The 25000-nt window shown below is 40.2% G+C and overlaps 1 protein-coding gene across 9 annotated transcripts in view; it reads left to right on the plus strand.

The window, feature by feature from the left end:
• ZNF536 (zinc finger protein 536) overlaps positions 1-25000 on the plus strand; it is a 403720-nt gene that overhangs the window by 84343 nt on the left and 294377 nt on the right. For 6 of the 9 annotated variants that reach the window (XM_078848118.1, XM_073307805.1, XM_078848110.1 and 3 more), the window contains exon 3: positions 24661-24804. Coding sequence is in view for 4 of the 9 variants with exons in the window: in XM_078848110.1 (XP_078704236.1) it covers positions 24661-24804 (144 nt within the window). In the remaining 5 variants the exon portion in view is untranslated. Of the gene's footprint in view, positions 1-24660; positions 24805-25000 lie in introns of those variants that run through there. The other 3 variants (XM_078848114.1, XM_078848116.1, XM_078848115.1) reach the window with 1 other exon arrangement.

Below are 25000 nucleotides of genomic sequence, written 5' to 3' on the forward strand. Positions count from 1 at the left end.
TCCTTTTCTTTTTGGGGTGTGTGGGTAAGAGAAGTTACTTGTCTGTTGGTTCCCCTAAGTAAAATGTACAGCTAGCTAAGTGAACCAAGTTTTTTTTTCACTGAAATGCTATCTTACTGAGCATGCAAAGTAATTTTTTTCGTCACCAGTTTCTTAATGATTTTTCACGTGTCTACTTAATGTGCGTGTATAGCACCTCAGTGACCTGATAGATTGTAATGGCTCCAGAGGAGCCATTCCAGGCTATTGGGCAAGTGATCTATGAATTAAAATTTCTTTAACCATTTTGAAGAAGCTGTTGTGGTTTATTGCGTCAGTGGCACCTGCCTCTTCAGTATGCAGACTTATTGTGCAGGCATACCATTTGCACAGACCTGAGAAATTGTACTGCTGTGAAAGGAAATCTGAGAGGTGGGCCCAAGCAGCAAAATGAGGATGCAGGCAGATTTGGGTCTGGGTTTTGAACTCCCATCCACCAGAGTTGAGGGGTATTTGCATCTGGGGTCTGGATTCAGGGGTCAGGTTTGGGCTCCTCTCTAGTCATCTCTGCCCTATTGAGAACTGTGACTTACAGAGTAAGAGCTAAATTCTAACCTAAAATCAGCCCCACCGATCTCAGGAAAGTGCATGGTCTCAGTTGATTGTGAAGCTGATAACTTCAGCACCGAACAATGTGGCTATATTACAGCATGCTGTAATCAACAGAGATCTCCTTTTTCTCATGACCAACGTGTTTGTGCCATCAGGTCTCCAAGGGAGAAGGTGAATGGTTGAGGAGTAAAAGGGACCACATGCACAACTTCTTCAGATGCCATCTCCTTACAGATGTGACCCCACTGACAGTGGAAGTTAGAGACTGGGGACCAGCTTGGGTGCTAGAGGCCTCGCAGCTATGTACTCAACAGAGTGGTCAGGAGGAAAGCTTTCTCTCATACAGCCATTCTCTTGGTGCTTGTATCTTATTTGTCTAAGGCAGTGGTTCCCAAACTTGTTCCGCTGCTTGTGCAGGGAAAGCCCCTGCTGGGCCGGGATGGTTTGTTTACCTGCCACGTCCACAGGTTCAGCCGATCGCAGCCCCAGGCCAATGGGAGCTGCAGGAAGCAGCGTGGGCCGAGGGACGTCCTGGCTGCCGCTTCTAGCAGCTCCATTCGCCTGGAGCAGCGAATCGCGGCCAGTGGGAAATACGATCTGCCGAACCTGTTGACGTGGCAGGTAAACAAACCAGCCCGGCCCGCTAGGGGCTTTCCCTGCACAAGCGGCAGAACAAGTTTGAGAACCACTGGTCTAAGGATATACGAACTGAAGTATAGCGGATGAGTTCCTAGTATTGGATCATAAACACACTCCTCACATAATTTCTACATGTGCCTTCACACTTTATCCCCAAATTTTACTTTATTATCCATTTATTGACACATGTTGTGGGAAAAGGTAGGAGCATCTTGTGGCCTTGTATTTCTGGGAAGCGAAAGGCAGGTCAGTTACCTGGTTTGTGGACAGGGCATGTCACAAACAGGCCGAGTGGTACAGTGCAGCACTTTATTCCATGAATGCCTTTTGTTCCACTGAAACAGATGCCACCACATATTGCAGCCCCTACTGCGTTTTTTAACAGCAAAACTTGTTTGTGACTTGACAGAGGGTCCAGCACATGATTAACACAATGGGCTTTGCTTTTTTTATGTTATGTGATTATGCTGGATAACTTTTTTAAGTGACAATGAATGTGCTTGGAGATATTTTAATTCCCAGTAAGTATTTTCTGGGAAACCACAATTTGCTGAACAACTAAGGAGCCTGTTCTGGGTTTGGCAGCTAGAACAAGGCACTATAAATAAAATACATTGAAAGAAACTTAAGGGTAGCCCTATAGTTGGATCTAGTTATTGGTTGAGCATTTTCCAAGTGTTTCACTGGCATCCATCTAGTAACTCCTCCCTATGCCAGATCTGCTAATGTGGCTCTCCATTTCAAAATGAGTAGAACATAAGAGGAAACTGGCAAAGCTTGTGGCACGCAGAGGTTAGCGTTGATTTGGTATTTGTGCTAAAGCCTCTACAAAGGGTATTTAACCCTAAACTTCTTCTACATAAGCCTTGTCCATTCAGAAAATATGGCAAGTGCAATTGCATAGCAAGGCAAAGCACTTAAGCATATGCATTGACGTTGTCTGGACTTAAGCACAAGCATAAAGTTAAGCACATGTGTTTGCTGACTCAAGGCCTTCATGTCAGTATTTATTTCTTCTTTGTTCCATGTGTATAAGTACTATTAACACCTGCAGATTTAGCCAATTGTGAAGCTGTTGTAAATTTTTTGATAAATACATAATTGAAAGTAACATTTCACATTTGTATTGCACCTTCAGTGAATTTTATTGTTCATGAACTATGTGAAGTTGACAGCTGTTGATTCTACCATCTTATCCAGAGCATAGGGGCAGTAGTGCAATCTTTCCCATTCGATGAGCCCTCCTTCCTCCTCGGTGGGGTTCAGTCATGTATTGGAGAGGGTCACATTTAGGAGTAAGGGAGTAGATTGGTATCTCTGACCATTAAATCCTTAGTTTCTTGGCCCTTTTTGTTAATTAATGCTATTTGTTGTGTTGACTTTTGTGATTTGCACATCTGTCAGGCTACTCTTCTTGCCTAGGCCTCTGAAGAGCCTTCAGTTGATAATAATTTTAGACCACTGGGCTGGATATTCAGTGGTGACTTAGGGGTGAATTGTGTCCCATCTCCAGTGCCCTTAGCTATCCGGTTGCCTGTGTCAGATAGTCCCTATGTTCCCTGTATCAAAGATTTCTGATGTCACTATTGAAATTATGTCAAAAATGTCATACCTAATGTCCATCACTGTAGAATGTTAGTAGAATCAAAGTTTGACAAAAAATCACTTAAGGACAGATATTGAAAGTACTGTTCATCTCTCTCACTCCTCAAGTGCAAGTTATTGCTGCTTAGAAGCAGCTCTGAAATGTGTCAGGGTCAGCCATGAGAATCAAAGCTTCCTGATCCTCCTCCTTGCATCTTTCACTCATTGCAAGAGAATATCAAGTCCACTGACTTCATTGGAATCTCTCATGGAGTAAAGTAGTATGCAGGGTGAATAAGGGTAGCAGAAGCAGACCATTACTAAATAAAACAGTTTAGTAACATCAGCAGACTTTACCAATCTCAGTGATCTGAAATCAAATCTCTCAGGTGTTCCAGAAAGTTCAGATACTGTGGATTTTCAAAAGTGCTCAGTGCCATGGTTACTGGGCTGTCTGCACTGCTATGCTCTCTCTGAATGCACCCTCCCAAGTCTCAAGCCTTTTGCCTTTTCTGACGTGGATTCATGTGATTCTCCCATTCTGAGGCCTGGCCCTGGGCCTACAATACCTTGTGGATCAACTGTACTTACCAAGCAGGACTGATGGAGTTTGACACCTGTTCTTCCCTTTGGGAATCTGACCGGCGGTAAATATAGTGACCAGATTGGTTTCAGAAGTCTATTGTTTAATTTTAAGAGTAGGAATAAGGTGTTTAGAGAAAAAGGATTTTTAACACAAGAGACAGGCATGTGGACTGTCTTACCTAAAGCCCATACCATTCTGTGATGGTGGCCAAGCTTAATACCGCCCCCCCCCCCACACACACACAGATGCCTGTGTCAGCCTGGTTTCTGCAGACAGCTCCTCAACAACTGCTATAGTCCTTTTGCTTTTCTGGTTCCCTGGCTGTGGCCCTGGTTGTCAAATGCAGTTCTGTAAGATGGCTGGAGCTAGGAGGTAGAATCTTTACTGTTAATGATTCAGGCATTGTCTCTTAGCAGCCCTGTGTATTTACTGAGTGGCTTATCTTGAACTATTCTGTTTCCTTCCTGCTTGTTTCCTTTGCCCCTTTAATAAACGAAACCAACATTTTCATAAAGTGAACATACCAATAACCCGGTCAACACTCAGTATTCATAAATGATTAGAGCAGTTCCATGTCCTCCACGCTCAGTGCAGGCCTAAGTGCTCCAACTGAAGTCAATGGGAACAGAGTTAGGTCAGTGCTGAGCACTTCTGAAAATCCCACCTCATATGTCGTATGGATCAACTGGTTAGGCTCCTAAATCTATGTTTATATTACTAAACAAATGTCTTGCCTTTAAAAAGTGATGAGCATCCAGTGTCTCTTAAATGAACAGGCTAAGACGATAGGGTCATTTTGCGTACAATGAATGGGTAATATACTGTCCTCTTGTGTTAAAACCCACTGTAGGATAAAACATGTGCTTGAATCTCTGTAAGTTAGCACATGTGGACTCATGGGCAAATTGTCTCCCTTAGGGGATCTGTTGGAAACTTTGCGCAGCCTGGGCCATCTCTGGGCTTTCCATCCTTTGATTGTCTGGCCATCCCTTCCTTAAGAATCCTGCTGGTGCTGGTTATGGCCTCTTCACCGGTGCTGTCTGTGAGGGAGTAGATAATGCAGAGAGGAGTTATGGCTGGTCCAGCCTGCAATAACTTCCATGAGTATTTGTGCTTAGAATTCTGAACCTCCCGGAGTAGAACATACCATGGAGAATGGCTCTCTCTCTGCTCTGCCTCTTTGAACATCTCACCAACATCTCAAACTGTGCAATTCCGACAGTGTTGAGTCTGAGCCGAGAACCTGCCTTCCTTCCACTCATTTTAGGGCTTCTCTGCCTCAGATTGTTCTCTGTGCCAAGTATTGGAGGGGAGCATGTGATCGTAAATTTGTGTTAGGATAGCTATAAAAAATGAAAAACATAACAATGCATTGAGTTAATAGCCTTCAGTGCAACAATAAAGACAGTGAAGTTTGTTACTCTATACAAGCTTAACATGTTTTTCTCCTCCTTCCTCTTTAGTTTAAATTTCCATTTCTCATTTTGCAACTATACCATGCAGAAAATACCAGTGCAAGTATAATAATTTAATGGTATTTACTAATATAAATATTTGCTTTTGCAAAGCAGTGTTACACAGAATTCCTGAACTGAAGTCTAAGCAACTGTTGGAATGTTTGAGGTAAGGAACCTGACCTTTGTGAAGATCAACTTAATGAAAACAGGGTTTCCACTGTTTGTAACTTGTATCTATACCGAGCGGTCTTGGAATGGCAGGACAGGAAGCAACACACACATTGTTACTTTTGTATTCCAGTTGGAAGTTCTTGTCATATGTAATTACACTGATAACTGAAAATATTTTACATGAATTTCAGCATATTCCTGCAAAGCTTGAAACAGACAGTTTGCAAAAGATAAGGGAAAATAAATTGAATGAGACCTTAATTACACTAAATTTTACGAGTCACAAAACCTCTGTAAAGAGGAGTATTTTGATTTAGCTTTGTCTTAAAATACAGGTGGAGTTGTTAGCCATATGCTGAAAGTGCAGGGAAGGGAGAGGGAAAAACATATTTGAAATAATCCTGGTTTCCAGAACAATGTCATTTATCTTCAACTGCCCACATATTTAGTTGCCACTTATTCATGTTTTAAGTGTTTTAATTTATCATGCACCTGAGACTATTGTGTATATTCTATATTGCTACAGTTGTTACTCAAGTGACCTCCACTTTTAACATATGATCAAACCAACTTTCTTAGTTGGACCAAGGAAAATCAGCTATAGATACACCAACGAATAAAATTTAGCAGTTCTTCCCTCATTTAAAGGCTTTTTCCAGTTCATAGACAAATATACGGGTGCCTTCTAAAACAGTACACCCTGCCACAAGTTTATTCTTGAGAGCTAAGGAATTTGCATACTATACGCAGGTGAGTATTTATATTAGGCTCCTGTGCAGTCTGGAACTGGAGAATAGTAGAATTTATCAGAGGTGGGCTTGTAGTGGGGACATGCAGTGAAGATGCACTTTAAGGGAAACAGCCTTATGAATAATAATTTTTTTATTATTTTTTTGTTGTAATGATTTTTGTTGTAAGGGGTCTTGTACTGATTTAATTTTTTTCTTAGCAAAGTAGTTCCACTTAGCTAATTTATTTTTCAGCTTTAAAACATCAGCATTTTATAGATCTGAATTTGACAATGTGTGGATGATTGCTACGTACAATTTGCAAAATTGTGATTAACCAGCCCTGCTTCGAGTCAGTTCTCCCTAATTCACAAAAGGCTTCCAAGAATAGTCTGCACAAAATTCAGTTTGCAAATTGCAGGGCAGATTTTTAGAGGGCAGTTTAAAGAATGAAGTCCTAAGGGTTTTATCTATATTTATATCTCTTGTTAAACCAAACTCTTATGTAAATGTTACAATCTGTAAATAACAAGCCAAGCAGCTTTCTTAAAGGAAAGATTGCATCTATATTTTTTGAGATTTAGCAAAATTATTAACCTACACAATAGATTAATATACAGGTATCTTTGGAAACAACTAATACTGCTCTGGGTCTTCAGCTGTGTTTTATGGATATTTAAGGGTTTAAAAATACATAGACCTTTCATTTTGCAGTAAAAATGGTCTCAAATTGAAAAACACTATCCTTAGTGATGGCTTGAAAACATGGAGATAGCTTTTGTATACTTTTTACTTTTTATAGCCATTAATGTTGCAGTAAATCTTGTATTATTGTATACAGTCTAGATTATTCTTCATTCTTTTGCCTTTGGACAGGAAAGAAATTACTGGCTTCCATCAGTGTTATTGGCAATCCCCATATTCTGACATCTGTTCCTTTCTAAACATTTTACCAACCTTGATGAAATGTAGTTTAGTGTTAGAAGCTGACTTGAAGAAAAAATTGGATGATAAAAAAATAACATTGATTAAACACCAGAAGTAATTTACCAATGACTATCAATATTTTGATGGCCACTGCAGTATATTTCAGAAAAGCTAGACGTCTTATAGAAATTTTAATCATATTTAATCTTTGAATTAAGCTGAATAAATGAATTCTCTTTTTTTAAACAGAAGTATAAGAGCCTAATTTCAGTCAATTTTAATCAAACTCTTTGGACTCTGTTCTAAGGAATATTTTGGGCATATTTTACAGTTATTATGCAATGCGCTTGTCCCAACTAAAAACTTGCTCAATTAATATTTTTAATACACAGCACTGATTTCATTCACTATTGTGGGACTCCAGTGTTTCAAGGGAGTTACACCAGCATAACACTGCAATCATGCAGTGGTGAATCAGGTACTTGGAATGCCTAAGTGGTATGATCCAAAAAAGGTGGTATCAGACACAAGGCAGGTGTGTACCCAAAAGATTAGACTGGTACCAGCTTCTTTAGCCTCCAAAGAGTATATTGCATGTACCCCATTTGTAATGAATTGTTAGAGCATGTACATTAGTTTGTTAAACTAAAGGAAGATACAATATAATACAAGCACAAATGAACAGTATGCATATCACACACACACAAGCACAAACGAACTGTATGCATAACACACACGATTTTGACTATGCAGTTGGATTTTCAAATTTGCTCAACATTGGCCTGGTTCTGCCTCCATTGAAATCAATAGGAGTTTTACTACTGACTTCAGTAGAAGCAGAGTTTGGCCAATACTAAACAAATTTGAAAATCACAGCCATTATGAGGCAGATCCTCCACTCCAAATCCAGCTGTGGATATGTTCATATGTACACACAGACATATTGCATTGCATATGTACCATTTCAGGGCCAAATGTGAAGTTACAGCTCCTGATGACTTCAGTTAGTGCCACCGGGGCATTCAAGGGCAGAACTTAGCCCTCTGACTATAGGATCTGGTAGGATTCTAAAGCCTTTAGTGGCTTGTATTCTTCTGACTACTTCAACCCAAGCTATACAGATTCCACTGCTGCTGCTGGCCTATTTACAGTGTTTGTGATTTGTCGATTTTTTTTTGTTTGTTTTTCTTTCTTTATAGAAAATTTTCATTTGAAGGAAGAAACATTTCCCTAATGTGGGTGCATTAGAGAAGACTTTTCATGCTTGCTATGAAAAATGTTTTCCTCTCATTTCCCAAAAGTCAAGCTATTGGGTGGCAGAATCTGAGCGGACTAGGTATGTGGATTGTAAATTTAGCTTTTGCAATCTACTTGTCTGTGCTAATGATAATAATTCACACTTTTCATCCATGCCTCTCTCAACATGCTTTACATACATTAATGAACACTCTTCATTCTTCTGTGAAGCATATTTGGTAAAGCTGGTTGGAACATTTTTTGATGAAATTTCATTTTGTTGCAATATGCTGACTTGTGGAGGTGTATCCATTTCCATTAATTTTTTTGTGGGGGAAAGGGAAGACAGAAAATCTCACACTTTATAGCCTAGTGACTAAAGAATGGCTGGGTTGGGGGCAACCCCTTTGGGCTCAAGCCTATGCTCTGCCTGACACAGAGTGAGCTGGGATGAAAAACCCTGCCCTGAATCAGGAAGATTAGGGACTTAAACTAAGTATTCTGTATCTAAAATCATTCACCTACCTACCAGGAGACAGCCAGACATACATAGCCCCGAAAGCTCAGATTTTTTTATTAAAAACCATACATTTCAATGCAATTCTGTGTCTTAAAAAACCTCCAGAAGGTTTTGTTTTCATTACAATGTGGAACAAAACTAAATTTTGAATCCTCAAAAACAGCTGTGAAACAGAATGATCATCCTCTGGTCAACCCTAACGTTTAGTATTCCTAATTTACGGACAGGGAAACCGAGGAACAGAGAGATTTGCCCACGATCACACAGCAAATCAGCAGCCATGCCAGGAATAGCACTCAGGATCCCTGATTACCCAGACCTGTGTTATAATCAGTAGATACACTCCTTCCCTCATGATGCCTACAGTGCCTGCGATCCTTCTCATGCCACCTCACATACAGTCTCAAAGCTGTTGATGTTCACCTGCTTAGATATCTGTACAGTCTACTACTAGGAACCATCTAAATATCTAACAGATGTACACATTCACCCTGGGATTAATGCATTCTGGACACAGACCCATCATCCTCACACCTCTTCACAATCACATTATATTTTTTTTTTCACTTGCTCATATGGCATACACCTGTGACATGCTGGCAATGCACTTGCAGTGTAAGAGACCTTCAGATTCAAAGCCATCCTTACATCTTTGTTCTCTTATGTGTGAACCTGTTTGAGGTTTTTTCTGAGCATTCAAAAGGCTTGTGTGTGCTGTTACCTCTTTAAATCCCACTATGACCCTGGAATATGCTGAATGTAAAAGCAGAAACAAAGCAAGCAGAACTAATAAATAAATGCGGAGAGACAAAGTAAGAAAAAACGTTGGCAGCCCTTGTGCCAGCCAATATTACTTCATGTTTTTTATTGCAAACCTGTATACTAACAATAGACCACCACCCCATGCAGCTGGGTGTGTGAATTGAAGGTTCACTGAATGCTGTGAGTTTTCCAAATGTAGCACAATTATAAGAACACCTGCACTAAAGAACTTTGCACTGAATTTTTTGCAATGTTCACATTCCTCAATTTCTTTCTTGTTTTAATTTCTGCTTAGAAAAAAGTTACTTACAGCATAAGTTTCAGTCATAGGACTTGATTTTACTAGGCTCTAAGGACCTCCTATGAAGTCAGTGGAATTTGAGGGCCATATTGGGTCCTATAATGGAAGGAGGTAATTCAGCTTCCAAAGCCAGATCTGCTAATGCATGCAAATCCTGACCAGTAGCCTGTTTTGATCCTGGGTCTTCACTGAAAAGCTAATGTATCGATAGATAATAATAGCAATGACAACAAAAATCCAAAGAATAATAATAGTTTGCAGATGTAAGGCTGATGAACGTATTATTTCATGTAATGTTTTCTGAAAGTATTCAGCATTGCAGTTTAATGAATTGATATACCCAAACAGTAATGGCAAAAGTGTGGGACTTTTTGGCAGGGAATATCATCCCTTTAGGACCTTATTATTACCATTGTTGTTGTTACCTATTACTGTAGCACCTAGGAGCTCCTCTAATGAACCAGGACATCACTGCACCCCAGAGATGGGCCATGACCCTATTGTGCTAGGTGCTGGACATATACAGAATAAAAAAGATGGTCTCTGCCCCAAAGGGCTTAAATCCAAGTATGACCCATGACTCTTAATCTCATTAATGTTAATAGAAAAGGGGCATCACAGGTAAAATCTGAACTTTCTTTTCTGTCCGTTTGTTAGCAGAGTAGTTGACAGCCTTAGCCCAGGCTTTAGAGAACTTTTATCCTATACTGATTCCAGAATTTGGGGCTTACTCACACCTAAGTATCTAGAGATTTATGTTCATAACTCCTATTAATACTAAGGGCTTGTCCACATGCCCTCACAGGGATGTCTGAACTGTAGAGCACTCTTAAGTGTTGTACTCTAACTGCCCAAGTAGATCCTCCTGGCGTGAACTAAAAGGTACCTAGTTTCAGAGTAGCAGCCATGTTAGTCTGTATTCGCAAAAAGAAAAAGGAGTACTTGTGGCACCTATTAGAGACTAACAAATTTATTTGAGCGTAAGCTTTCGTGAGCTACAAGCTGTAGCTCACGAAAGCTTACGCTCAAATAAATTTGTTAGTCTCTAAGGTGCCACAAGTACTCCTTTTTCTTTTTTAAAAAGTATCTAGTTTGCATTGATACAGTCCACTTTCAAACAGGACTATGTTAACACAAACCTTTTAGTTTCATGCCATGAGGGTCTACACAGGGCAGCTAGAGCACAACACTTGAGAGCACTTTCCGTAAGAATGGCTCTGCAGGGTCAGGCCAGTGCTCCATCTAGCCTAGATGTCTTCCAGAAGTGGCCAATGCCATGTGCTTCAGAAGTAATGAACAGAACAGGGCAATTATCAAGTGATCCAGCCCCTGTCGTCCACTCCCAGCTTCTGCAAGTTAGAGCATGGGGTTGAATCCCTGACCATCTTGGCTAATAACCATTGATGGACCTATCCTCCATGAACTTATCTAATTCTTTTTGAACCCAGTTATAGGTGGCCTTCATAATGATTTCAACAGGGACTGTGCATTGTATGAAGTAGTACTTCCTTTTGTTTTAAATCTGACGCCTATTAATTTCATTGGGTGACCCCTGGGTCTCGTGTTATGGGAGGGAGTAAATAACACTTTTACTCCACCATTCATGATTTTTATAGACCTCTATCCTAGCTGTCCTTAGTCGTCTCTTTCCCAAGCTGAAAAGTCCCAGTGTTTTTAAATCTCTCCTCACATGGAAGCTGTTCCATACTCCTAAATATTTGTGTTGCCCTTTTCTGTAAATTTTCCAATTCTAATATAGCTTTTTTTTGAGATAGGGCAACCAGAACTGCATGCAGTATTCAAGATGTGGGCCTACCATGGATTTATATAGATATTTTCTGTCTTTATAGTTTACTGCCCTGTAGTCAGGACTGTGACGCCATGTAGACAAGCTGTAAATCTCACTGCACATAAAGATGAGAATATATCCCTTTTTTACTCTGCTATTACTCCAAATGGAAAATGTTGGTGACAATCCAGGCCAGCAATGTATAGCCTATTATTGTTGCCATGTGTTGTTTTGATACAGTGCTATGAATGCATTATGTCTTTGTGATAATTTACATTTTTCCTTTCATTTTCTCATCCAAGATTAGGACCAAGTCCAGGATAAACTTGTCTCTGTGGCCCTGGGGAATACAGAAGCTCATTGAGTCACCCAAGCTTTTGCGACTTCAGAGGCTACTCCCTATTTCCAGGCAGCAGAACCTCTTAGCGTGAGAAATAGGGAGGCAAAGCCAATTCTGAGCTCACGTGGCTGCCAAATCCATCCTTCCTTCCTGAAGATGGAGCCTGGGAAACTCGCAGGACCATGTATTCATGTCCATAGTCAGTGGGGTATTAGGGCCTGATCGAAGATTCTTCCCTTTCCTCAACTCCCATTGATTTCTCGTCACAGGGAATTAGATCAAGTTTAAGAACACTTAAAAGATTCATTTTCTATCAGGAAGAGAAGAGGAGGCCCAGTGGACTGAATAGCCCTTTCAGTGATTGGGAGAAGGAGGGAGTCTCACAGCAGAAGAGGGGGGGTCTCCTCTTAATTATCATTATTAGCAGCAGGAAATCTTTTCCCCCTCTTCCATGCAGTAGCTGGGATGTGGAAGAGACTGAGGCACTCCAGAGGCTGTATAATGTTTAGGCTGCCTAAATCTCATTGCTGCCCATTGGCTGCTGGATTAAATTGGTGCTTTTCATTGAAGGGTGCACCTTCCACCAAAGGGTGCTGGAGTTAAAGGTGCTAGGGATGCAGCAGCACCTCCTGGCTTGAAGTGGTTCCCATCATATACAGGGTTTAAAATTTTTGTTCAATGGCTTCCAGCAACCCACACTATAAAAATTGTTCCAGCACTGCTGCTTCCACCCGATCTACCACATCTCCTTAAAGATAATGACGTGTCTTCAAGAGCCACCCAAAGCAATATTTTTTTTAACGAAGCCTTGAAGAAAATATTTCTAAAAGCCAGAGCCAGCCAATCTGTGTTCTGCCTGTACTAAAGTGGGAACCACATGTGTATTTTGGGTGTGAACATGTGTGCAGTGCAACTTTGTCCACATGCAAGTGTGTGTGTATGTGTTTGCATAAACCTAATCTTTTTCTTGCCAAATCTCACACACAATTTGACCTCAGGGTTGGACATAAAATCATAAGTTCATGATATTTTTCCCATGTGTAGTGTTCTTTGTTTACAACCAAAATCCTCTCTGAAGATTAAACTTAAAAAGACTGTGATTTAATGGATTTAGGATCAGATTCTTACCTTCAGTCTGAGGCAGGCATGGCTTTAAAATTCAATAGTAATCAATGATTGTTTCAATTATGGAGCAATGACCACCCACCACTGTTTGGGTTCGTAGCTATGCCTGTACTGCAAAAAGGGATGGGTGTACTATTCAGATGAATGTAAAACTGAAAAAGAAGAGACAGAGATGTACACCAAGACAGAGCAAAAGGGAATTTCTCTGCCATTCTAGTGTAATGTGCTACACTCGTGCTCATTCAGGAATCTCTGAGAAAAAAATTGACATAAAGCAGTGAGTTATGTCAAGGTTGCTTTTATGCCCCAACACTGTAGAAGGATAAGATGGAGCATTCAGCTTGCATGAATCCCTTTGCAGGATCGGGGCTTAAGTTAGCAGCTCTTCAATGTGGAGTGGAGTGCTTTTTATAAAGAGAGCAGGCACTCAAATATATCATATGGACTTTCGCACTTCTTAGTGTTTCAGTGATAAAGATATGTTTTTCCATTGCATTCGCCAAGATTTTGACTAGTTTATATTTTGTTTTATATGAACTTAGCATTTCCATTCATTTCTGCCCTTAAAAAAAAATCAGCCCATTCTTATTATAAGTTTGGGATCAAATCCTGGGGTTTGCTTTGGCTGCTTTGCACCTCTCTTGTGGTCTAAAGCAGCCATAAAGCAGACCTAACTGGTACCTGGAGAATTCCTATCTCCAAGGGTATCCTTGGGTATCGCAGGGCTGCTATAGCAGTTTTGTACCTCTGCCTTCCTAGCTCTGGGGGGAAGTGGCTATCCTTGGCTGATTGACTGGCCCCTTGAGGCTGCTGGCAGACATCTGCAGCTGCTAGAACAGTTCTGAGGTTTGGCCTACTGTACCCAAAGGGTTGGGTCAGAAGTTGAACAAACTCAGAATTGGTGGGGGATTCTGCAAGATGGTGGTGGCCTATGATCAAATCTGGACCTTCCTCTTCAGCTGTGCTGAGGGTTCAGGATGTGGGCCTTAAATGGTAAGTTCTTTGCGGGTAGAAACTATGCCATCCTACAGTTCCTAGTATATTGTGGGTGTTAATGCTGTATAAATGTAAGTCAAGTAACACTTCAGGCTGAAGGGATGTTGCGGTGAAAGAGCTATCTGGAGTCTGTTTAATGGGTCCCCTTCACCACCACAGTCTTGCTAGTGAGAGAGACTGCAACATGCTTGCCACGAATAATTTATTGTATAATATCCTTTGCAAGTTCCTGCTATGACTAGATGATCAGTTATTTTTCAAGGAAAACGGGGTGTTTCCAGTGCCTGTGTTTTAATTTCACTTATAATTATCTCCACATAAGTCTTCAATTTTGAATCTTGAATTGGATACACATGCACACTGGCTTGCATGGAAAAGATCAGTGACAAAAATCACATGACATTTCCATACTGTAATTATTTTCTGAATCAGGCCCAGAGTCTTTGGGAGTCCTGGAAAATGTACATAAAGCTGTTTTGTTTTTATCTACAGGATTTACAGCTTAATTCAGGTTTTTATGTGTATCGGTAAATCCTTCTAAATGGAGAAAGCTTCCTAGAAAGTTTTCATAGTACTATCTTTCTCAGTAGCACAGGGTGGGTTTTGAAACGTTAGAACCGTAAAAGGGACACCATGAACTTGAAATTTAGTCTGAAAAGGTCTGTAATGAGTTTTGGTTCCTATAGCGGCTCTTGAGTTCTCTTGGTTTTATGATCACATTCTCCTATTCTTAAAAACAACAACAAAAACCAGTGTATTTCGCTCCCTTGTTGCTGTGAGAACAACCCCCATAAAAGAGCAGGACAAATGGATTCATTCACTGTACAGAGGAAATAGGTGAAACTGAGTATACATAAAGTGCTGTCTTGCACACAAACTGCATGTACAAAAAAAACAGAGAAATGCTTTTTTCCCTCTAATGTTTTGGATATCAGAATCTTAGGTGTTATTTTGTAAAAGTACTGTGTAAAAAATGTTCAGACAGATGTGTGATTTTTAAAGTTGCCCTTTATTATCTTGGCACATCACCACAAGAAACTTGGAATTTTCATGCACTCTACCTGCATTAAATAATAATCTGCCTTTCCAAAAAGCAGCAGGTCCTTGGCTGCTCATCATGAACACATTGGGGACAGGATAATAAAGAATATGAATAAAAATGATAAAAGGTGGCAATATAAATAACTTCTCATTTTGCAAAGAATAAAGAAATGTCAGAAAAGTTAAAATATAAATTACAATTTCTCTCACCTCCTCCATAGCTTCAACTTATGTACTGTTCTGAGCCTGCCTTCCCACTTCATATATGTTGGACCTGTGTGAACTCTTTCCATTCTGGTGTATACCACATCAGTGAATTTTCTTGTCCTTCTGGTTTATGCCCAAATTCCAAGCCATACATCCATAACCAGTTCACACTAATACACATAAAAAATCCTGGTTTCACATTTTCCCACAAACCCAAGCTCCTGCCATTGTGGTTCCTTGTGAACCACGGGATGTTGCCTGTGAGTTCAAGGAATCCTATTGTTTCTAACGTGCCGCCCAGGCACTACTGAATCTACCCTGGGCAGGGTCACAGGACTCCGTGGCAAATCAGTGCTTAACAAACAAATGAAGACAAGTAGCAGCAGCAGCGCTGGCCTTCTCCACAGCAGGGTACCACAGGTGTTTCAGGTTACACACTGAGTTTCGCTGACAAAATATGTATGTAATATATACAATTAAAATAGTGGGAATGAAAGTAAAAACAGGGGCACTCAACCCACCCATGTGAAACTGATTTCTACTGATAAATGAGCAGCTGAATACAACTGTTGTTCAGCTACACAGAAACAAAAATACATGCTAAGAAGAAACAGCCTGAGCTGAATCAGAGACCTAGGACTGAAATTCTCTCACCTTTCCTCCCTTTGCCATCTGAGCCCAGGAATAGTACTCTTGGTTCCAGATCTTCAGCTGGTGTGTATCTGGGTAGTTCCATTGTATTGAGCTCTGCTGACTTACATCAGCTGAGGATCTGGCCACAGGGATACAATTTTCTTTTGTAAACCTAGGGAACAACTCGGTCAGGTAAAGTAATAAAATATGGTAGAATACTGTACTAAGATAATCTGCCATTTGCTGAAGGAATTACAGAGGTGGCCCTTAATCTTGTGATACAATTGGGCAGGTTTTTGCTGCTTCAGTGATGTAAAGTTCTGCCCTTAAATCAAGTGGATCTTCCTCATGGAGGATTTAGTTCAGAGCTGAGGATTCTTTGGGTGGTATATTGTTGATGTAGCTGCTCCAACACCACAGATGTTCTGGTGGGAGGTGGCTGGAGAAAAGGGGGCATAGACAGGGATCCATCCTGATCCCCCACAACCAGGAAGTGCCCTTGGAGCCATTGTCAGCCAGTGTACATTATAGCAGCCCTTAAGATGTTCTGATTTTATGTTGGGGGCCAGCCCAGCAACAGATTTGCCCCAAGATCAGGGAAGCACATCACAAGGTTCCTTAAAGTCACCTTTGTACCTTTCCCACCCTTGAACTGTGCTGCTGAATGTTCCTTGGGCACAGCTCAGGAGCTTGACAAGAGTGTGTATTTCATAGGCTTCTTTTGAGGAATAATGTACTATTGGGCTCAGTGTGATGGGACAGGAAACACGCATCAGATATATTACTAAATTTATCCTAGTAAAACTGGGAGATATGTTAGTCAGGTCAGATACAAAGTGAAAGTAAGACAGATCCCAGAGGAATTGCAGAAGGCAATGTATTTACTAGGCCACTGTATGCCAGAGCTAGACAGAAACAGGGGCTTAGACTAGCAGAAATCCCACCTCCACTCTAAGCTGAATCAGAGTGGTCAGATGAAATGCAGCTCTTTCCTCTGAAAAAATGGTTATAATTTTTTTGAGTGGGGCTGACCATCTTAATTACCTGGTACTGGTTTAGCCAATCAGGAGCAAAGGAGATGTACTGTATGATTTCCGTCATGCTACCCACCTTAAGAAACCAGACTTGAACTCCAAATGCAGTAACTGCAGGGCTGAGGATCTAGATGCATCTATATGCATCTATATTTATATATAGATTGCGCTATCAGTACCAAATCTATACGATCAGTGTGCATTTAGTTACAGCTGGAAAAACTACTGTATTGTGATAGCCTGATGTTGTAAAGTGGTTAAGGTCCCTTGGGACTGACTCTTGAACGTGTGTTTTCATTTTGGCCCTGCATTGTATGTATCTACGTATGTACCACATTCAGAATATGAGGTTGTTTCAATTATGAGGACGAAGGGTGCGCATTACCTACAGTGAAACCTCGCAACCGAAAAAATGAGTTGCCAAGTGTAGGTAACCTTTAATTAAAGGGTGGGCAAAAATGTGCTGGAAAATTTGTGGCTATTTTTTTAATAATGGACTCTGAAAACAGGGGATATAAAGGCAGGAGTCACCTATTACATTTTTTTAAATAGAGAAAATAAAACAAAAATTACCCTGCTTTTTTTTTATGAGCAGTCTCTCATGATGGAAGTGCACCTTGGACACAGAGTCACCAAGTGGCCCATAAGATACCTTTATTCAGCCCAATCAGAGACTTTGTATGTAACTCAAAAGACCAGAATAGAGTCCTTATTGAACAAGGTTAGAAAGGATAGAAACAATCAGCTTATATAATGTATTTTTACTTCATAGGAATGTGATTCTGCTTGCTGAAAATGTATCCTTTGCATGGAGTACAAGCATAATCCTGTGCCTACTTTGCCCTTAGAGTAAAAGTATGCTTAATAGCAATTTCAGAAAAGAATCTATTTAAAGCCTGTTGAGCAGAATATCCACTTATAGATGGAAACTATAAGTGAATAATGTTAATGGAGTTCTGTTTTGTAAAACGCATAGGACAACTAATAGAATCAAGCTACTATAAAAGTGGATGATTGAATTACATTTAAGAGAGTACCTAATTTATTACCTTTGAAAATAGTTTTTAGAGCTGTATGCTTGATGGGTTTTTGTAAATTCCAGGCTTTCTTCATGCAAAAAGTTTTCAGGAGTCTCACCTTATGTAATATATTAGAGTCAGATCACTTTTTGTGCTATTATAAGTTCTAAGAGGCGTATCAGTATTTCCACTAAAACACAGATGTTCAAGGGGCTAATTACTTCAGGAAGAATTGCTCTTAGGAAAAACTTACTACATTGTACAAAGTCTTAGTCTGGGAGTAAATTTGGGCCCCTAGTTAGGAACATAGAATTGCTGAGTCTAGTGGTCCATCCTGTTGGGTGTTCTGTCTCTGACAGTGGCCAGCACTAGATGCTGCAGAGGAAGGTAAAACATCCCTGTAATGGTCAATTATAAAATAACCTGCTCAAAAGCAGAAGTTTGTTCCTATTTCCCATCACTAGGTGGTTGGTTTATGCTCTGGAAAATGAGAGTTTATACTGCTTTTATTTCCCCCTATGTAACTGTACTGTAGTTGTTCACATTACCCATATGACTATCGTTTTAGTAATGCTGCCAAGCTCTTGGGCTCAGTGATCTCTTGTGGCAGCATGTGCCACAGATTAACTATGCAGTGTGTAAAAATAATTTTAAAAGTTTCCTTTTATTAGGTTTAAATATGTTGCTTTTCCATGTCCATGGCTACCCCTTTCTTCTTGTATTTTGTGAGAGGGTAAAGAGGAGAACCTGACTGACCTTCTGTACACTGTTCAATATTGTAGGCAGAGTTGCTTGTAGTTAAGATCGCCTGGCACTTCCCATTATAAAACTCTATAATAAATTTTATATCTCATTCCTTAATACCATCCTAAGGTGTATTGTGTTTGCGTTTCTGCTTGGGGGCTGTGCCTGGGTGGTGCCACTCATTGCCACTCAAAAGGGGCAGAGAGAGGGGTGGCCTGTGCTTCCCTTCACTTGCACAAGCATATATGGGAGCACCAGGTGCACCCTTTTAAAAGCTGTAGCTGCAGGAGAGAGCTGTGAAGCTTCCAGAGGCCTTGCAGTTCCCTGTAGCACAATAGCTCTCCGAGCTCTTGCTGTGGTGGGGTAGCTCCATGCTGCCCTAAATCTGGGGGCACTAGTTCATAGGCACAAGCGAGCCCCTTGCGCCAAATTTCAAAGACTGAATTTGCTAGTTTAGAAAAAGCCTCATTTGTTTTATTTTTTTGCAAAGATAGATTTAGCAAGATAGATCATAACATCCCATAAATCATGTTTGTGGGTCAAGTAAATCTGTGCAATAGATCTGTTCCTACTCCTAGTGCTGCAGGATCAGGGTCAATAGACCTACAGTACATGTGTATAGTCAGAGGTTGACCAGAAGAAAAGACAGAATTCTGTGGTAAATTGCGTTTACACGTCTGTATTTTATACCTTTAAATCATAGTGAAACTGCACTATGGACACCACCACAGGCAATCTCTTGTCTTAAACATCCACTTAAAAGTATCCCCATGTGGCTCCTGATATAATTTATCTTTATCCTTAGTTAAAGACCACCTATATTAGGTCACCGGTTTTTGTTGCTCCTTATGGTGGTCGCTTAACACAGGTTTAAGTGTAAACACAAAGTAGAGTGTTTCAGTGACACAAAGGCAGGGAACCCAGTCTATTAGAGCCAGGAAATTCAAAACAGGGTGATATTCTGTCTGCAACTTACCACAAATGCTACAGTGTTGTGTACACAGTTGGTCTTAATCTTGATTTTTTTGTGACTCTTGCTGGTTTGATACTATAGCTTTCATGAGGTTTAACTAAGATTTTCTTGTTGGTGTTTTATCGATACTCTTCTAAAAATGAAATTATACTGTTGTTCAGTATGGTTGGCAATGCACAAGGTGCAAAGAAAGACTTTGTCCCTGCCCCAAAGAACTTACAGTCTGAGTACCTTTAGTGGAAACATCCTTTGAAGCCGTGGGTTGGCTTTCTTAATGGGAACGAGAGAGAAAGTCCAGGCAAATACCGTACAGCCCTCAATTAATTTTCCTTTGAAATTTTCTAATGCCTTTAGTTTTCCCTCACCCCTATTTCCAGTTATCAGATATAGAATCTTGACAAATTATTGTTAATTGCATAGTAAATAGAACAGTATTGTTGGCCCCAAGACAGATTAGCATTTCTTATTACAGAATTCTCATAGACCACAAACCACTATCTCCACCGGTTATAACAAAGTTTAGCTTCAATCTGATAAAAAGCATGTATTGAATAATAACTGGTGCTCTTATTGTAAGTGGTTCAAAAGCCAATCTGGATAGTTCATTGTAGTTGTGCTCATAGACACACCCATGCAAAGTGAGGTGAGAAGGTGTGCACATACTAGGGCTGTGTTTCCAACACTGACCTCTGTTTATAGATGCTAATCACTGTGACTCCAATTATTTATGGCTGCAGTTGAGGTTAATTGGACATCTCAACTCCTGATTTGTAGGCACAGTCATGTACCTAGACATCCAGTTTGACCGTGTCCCCATTCATCTGTGTCTGTGTAACCTGCTATTCAGTGTGTGATACATGTTCACATCTTTACTTGATCCATAGAGGATATGAGTCCCTCAGCCGCAGCTAGGGGACTTATTTCTTTAGCTCAAGCTGTAGAAGCCTATGTTTGAGCCCTGGAGATATCTGGTTCAGTCCCAAAGATTAAGATTATTACACCTGCAAAATTGCAAACACAAAAATTGAGTCCTGGTAAAGGATAGTTGAAAATGTGGTCAGATTTTCTTATTACCAGGACAATCTTCTCTTCTTATAAATCCTCATGAAGATGTTGGAATAGTTTTCTTTTCTTTTCTTTCTTTCCACTGCTTTTTGTCACAAAACAAGTAGCCATTTAACTTGTACATCCTGTTGCACCTGATCAGCATTTCACAAAGCATATTCATGCACAAAAATATATTAGAAGAGTTCAGGTTGTGACACAACCCACCAAAATAAATCAAGGGGTGCTAAGGTGAACATGTGTTTTATGTAATCCTATACTTTTCAAATGTCCTTCAATTCCTACAACAAAAGGGAAGCCTTCCAGTACATCTCTGGTAAATTTAGGAGATGTGCTGGACTTCCAGCTTTTGCCTCAAATTTGATTATATCAAAATGTATTAAAGATTGGAGAGTTTGCATCAGTGTGTACCCTTTTATGTGGTATTTTCAAAGATCATTAAGACCAGTATTGGCCAGTATAGAGGCTAACATTACTGAATAGTTTGAATAGTACACTTTTTCTGTAACTTTCTTGCTTGTGTTTTATCTATTTGTACCCCTCCCCCCCCCCCAAAAAAAACCTGAGCCAAGAAGTTTAGAACGAAATACAAACTTTCCCAAAGTTTTGGGGTGTTCTAATATAGGGAAAACTAGTAATGCCAAATTTCATGACTTGAGCCCAGTCTCCAAATCTGAACATTCCCAAAGTTTAAGTGTGTTTGTAAGGCATACATAAAAATGGTGTGAGCTCATCCAGGTTTGGCCCTGGGTGTGTCAGGTTGCATATATGCCACGAGCGAGTGGTGCGATTCTCTGCTTGTGTACACATACTCAGGGTAGCTCTCGCAGAAGAAACACGAGTCTATGCAGCACCGTAGCTGCGGTAGCACGAGCGGGGCGCGGCTGAGCTGAGTAGATACCAAGAGGGTTCCGGCAGGTCCGTACTCAGCATGGTGAAGCTATGGTGTTGCTACCCACGCTCTCATGGCTACACTGCTAGCTCAGTGAGAGCGAGCCTGGGTATGTGCACACGAGCAGGGGATTCAGACCCTTGTAGCATAGATGAACCCTTCCTTGTGACTGAGTCAGGTTCTAGTGTAACTCTCTAGGACACAGGGATTCAGTAGGATTCTTTCAGAGTTGAACCCCAAACTCATTAAAATATTTCAATAAAGTAATTAATGCGCATGGCCACTAGACACTCTTAAAATGTAAATTTCACAGCTGTAAGAAATTAGATTTGTTTAAAAATAACAGAAGGCCCAAGTACAAATTATGGAGTAAGTGCCTATAAAATTGCAAACTTGGTTTTAAGGCACAACTAATTTTTTTTTTTTTACTAGTTCATTTGCTTTAGCACTGGTATTCAGAGACAGATCTGTTTCTCTTTACCTTTAGGTATATACTTCTTTGGTGCCAATTTGCCTCTAAACTGGTGGTCAGACAGACACCAGAGTGGAATCAATTAGTCAGTGGTTCTCTCTCATCAGGTGATGGGGTTAGAGTGCAAGGAAATATTTTCAATGAACCTCAGTTCCCTCTGAACTATAGTTTGTATTCAATGTTTGATGGATTTGCAAACTACAGCACGTAATTGAAAAGTTCAGTGAACACTGGTTTGAGTTGTTTGCACAGCTGGGAAGGTAGGTAACTTTCAGCCCCACAATACGTGTCAGCTGTATGTTAATAAGCCTTGGGAACACCCCTTTGTCACCTTATGTGCAAGCGCAAGGGCCTGGGCTTCCTGCAATGGGCAGGTGGCAAGCTGGTCAAACTCAAACCTCCAAGCAAACCTATAGGAATTAGGTTTCAGAGTAGCAGCCGTGTTAGTCTGTATTCGCAAAAAGAAAAGGAGGACTTGTGGCACCTTAGAGACTAACCAATTTATTTGAGCATAAGCTTAGCAGTAGCTCACGAAAGCTTATGCTCAAATAAATTTGTTAGTCTCTAAGGTGCCACAAGTCCTCCTTTTCTTTCTACAGGGATTAGTTTGCTTCTGAGCCTGGAAAACACCACACTAGAGAGTTCACTCAGCCTTAGACAGCACTTGATCTTTGGGTATTGTGCCTGGCAGACACTTGAACTAGTTCCCTCAAAGTCCATAGAAAATTGGGGAGGAAAAGGGAACCTCCTTTTGTCTAAGCCAGTAGAAGCCATGCTAGGCTTGTTTCGTCAGCAGGTTGTGACCTGTGGGCTTGCTCCTGCTCCACTGAAGTCAGTGACAAAACTCCCTGCATCATCTGGCCCTATATGCCTTACATTTTTCCTGCCATTTCCAAAGATGCTCACAGAGCCAAAACCCCTCTCGTCACCTATTCTTGTGTCCAAGACAGGAGGCCAAGGCCATGAGCTTGAGCACCATCCCTCTTTACTGAGTAGACTGAATGACAGGGCAGAACATGGACTCTCTTGGACCTCACTCACATAGATGGTGCTACAACTGCCTCTTTGCAGGCCAACTTGTAGCATAGTATATTAAATGGTGGGAGGGAAGAATATGAAGCAGAGTGTGTTCCAGATGAGCCATACTGAAGATCCACTGCAGATCTATATTATGCATATAAGTAGACAAAGTTCAGATTATGACCTCCTAATGTGATTTTCATGCTATTGTTTTAAAACATAATTATAAATCAAATTGCATTTGAGATGTGACCCTGACAATAGTGAGCCGAAACATTGTAAGGGCTGCTTCAAAAATAGCTCCTTTCAAACATTATTAGTGGTTAGAGCAAGAAAAGTACAGGTTGACCAGCCAGATTTCGCTATACCATTTGTATTCGAGATATGAGAATTTAAGTATGAGGATGTTTGACTGGTCTCTGGTGCTATAGCTCAAGGTCTTTCTTCTTCACCCAGGGGCTGCTTTTCCAAAGTTTTGGTTCATTGCTTTAGGCTTAAGCAGGAGGTATGTGAGTTTTCCACATTGCTTCATTTTAACTGCTACTTTCCTCTCTCTCTCTCTCTCTCTCTCTCTTCCCATTCCTTACCATAATTATTTGTCTACGCAGGAAAGCTTTATTCTGAAAGAATAACAGCCATCTTGGGAAGAGTGACATTGGGTGTCTCAGTTTTTGAGTGGCCAACTTTAGACACTTAGGTGTGAAAAGTGCTGAGCACTAGAGGTTCCCATTTCATTCAATGGGAACTACTCATGTGGGTAAAATTATGCATTATTTATGTGTTAGCTGGACTGTGATCCAGGAATGGTACAACTAGTAAAATCTAAGCATTATAAAGAGTAAAGATAATGCGTTAAGGCAATATAGGTAACAATTCTAATACTCTTACAATTCATACAGTCTCTTTAAAAAGGTGAGGCAGGGGAGATATATAAAAATCACATTAGGCACCCCAGTATCTTGGACTAAAAATTAACTTAACAGGACATGGAACCAACAAATATAGAACTCCACTTTTCAACAGGCCTTTAAAAAGACTTAAACTACTTGGCTCTGACCTATGGTAGGGATTATTGTATCTACCTTATGGGTAGTTGTTATTATTAGATCTGAACTAATAGTTAATAGTGGATCCTGTATTTACATTTTGTTTTTTTCCTCATTTGTGAGAATTCATTTGTTGTTCAACTATTATTCTTGGATTGTAGATCGTTCACAAATTTAGAATATTTACAAATCATTCCATCATGGCTGTTTACCTAAATCACCTTGTTTTTTCTATTCGCTGATTGGATGAGTTGTACAATACTGTGCAAAATGCAAACTGTGAATATTACCACTGAATATACCATGCAGATTTTCTGCTGTGTTACTCAGTTACTTAAGTTATCCATTTAGGCACAGAAGCAGTACCACATGCCCTCTTTAACTAACCAACACACTGCAAATTCAGAATTGTATATTCAAATGTACACTTTTGTTCATTGTTGATGGTTTATGTAAGTCAAATATGGATATTTCTGTCCTCTGATTGGGTGGCTCATGTAATTAAACAATACAGGATGAACTGCAAATTTAAAATACAATTTGAAATCAGCAAATATTCAAGCATTTGACCTAAACATTTATTGTGAGGAAGTATTACTATTGATGATGTTTAGGCACTCCCAACTTATCAGAGAAACAAACAGGGAAAGTGAACAGTCAGAGGCTGTCAACACCATTAAATTTGCTTTTGAATTTGAATGAATATTCCCTGACCTTGTTTTCCACTGTTTGCTCAGCTGTAATGATTCTCCCATTTTACAGATGGGGAAACTGAGCCAAAGAGGTTAAGTGATCTGTCCGAGGCCACGGAGGGTGTCAGCATCAGAGCTAGGAGTAGAATTAAGGTATTCTTACCACCTCGTCATGTGCACAGACTACTAGACTACACTGCTCTAACTGCTACAGGTAAGAAAAATATTGCATAAATTTATTATTATTAATAATAATTACTTGTATTACCATAGAGCTTAGTGAACTCAAAATCTACCCAGAAAAGGTCAGAGGGCCACATAGTGTCCCTCAGCATTGGCTGTTAGCTGAAGGATGTATAAAATCACATAGAGACCGGGAACTCCCTATTGACTACAGAGCTGAGGAGGAT

The sequence above is a fragment of the Lepidochelys kempii genome, chromosome 12 (genome assembly GCF_965140285.1).
Source record: "Lepidochelys kempii isolate rLepKem1 chromosome 12, rLepKem1.hap1, whole genome shotgun sequence".
Lineage (NCBI taxonomy): Eukaryota > Metazoa > Chordata > Testudines > Cheloniidae > Lepidochelys > Lepidochelys kempii.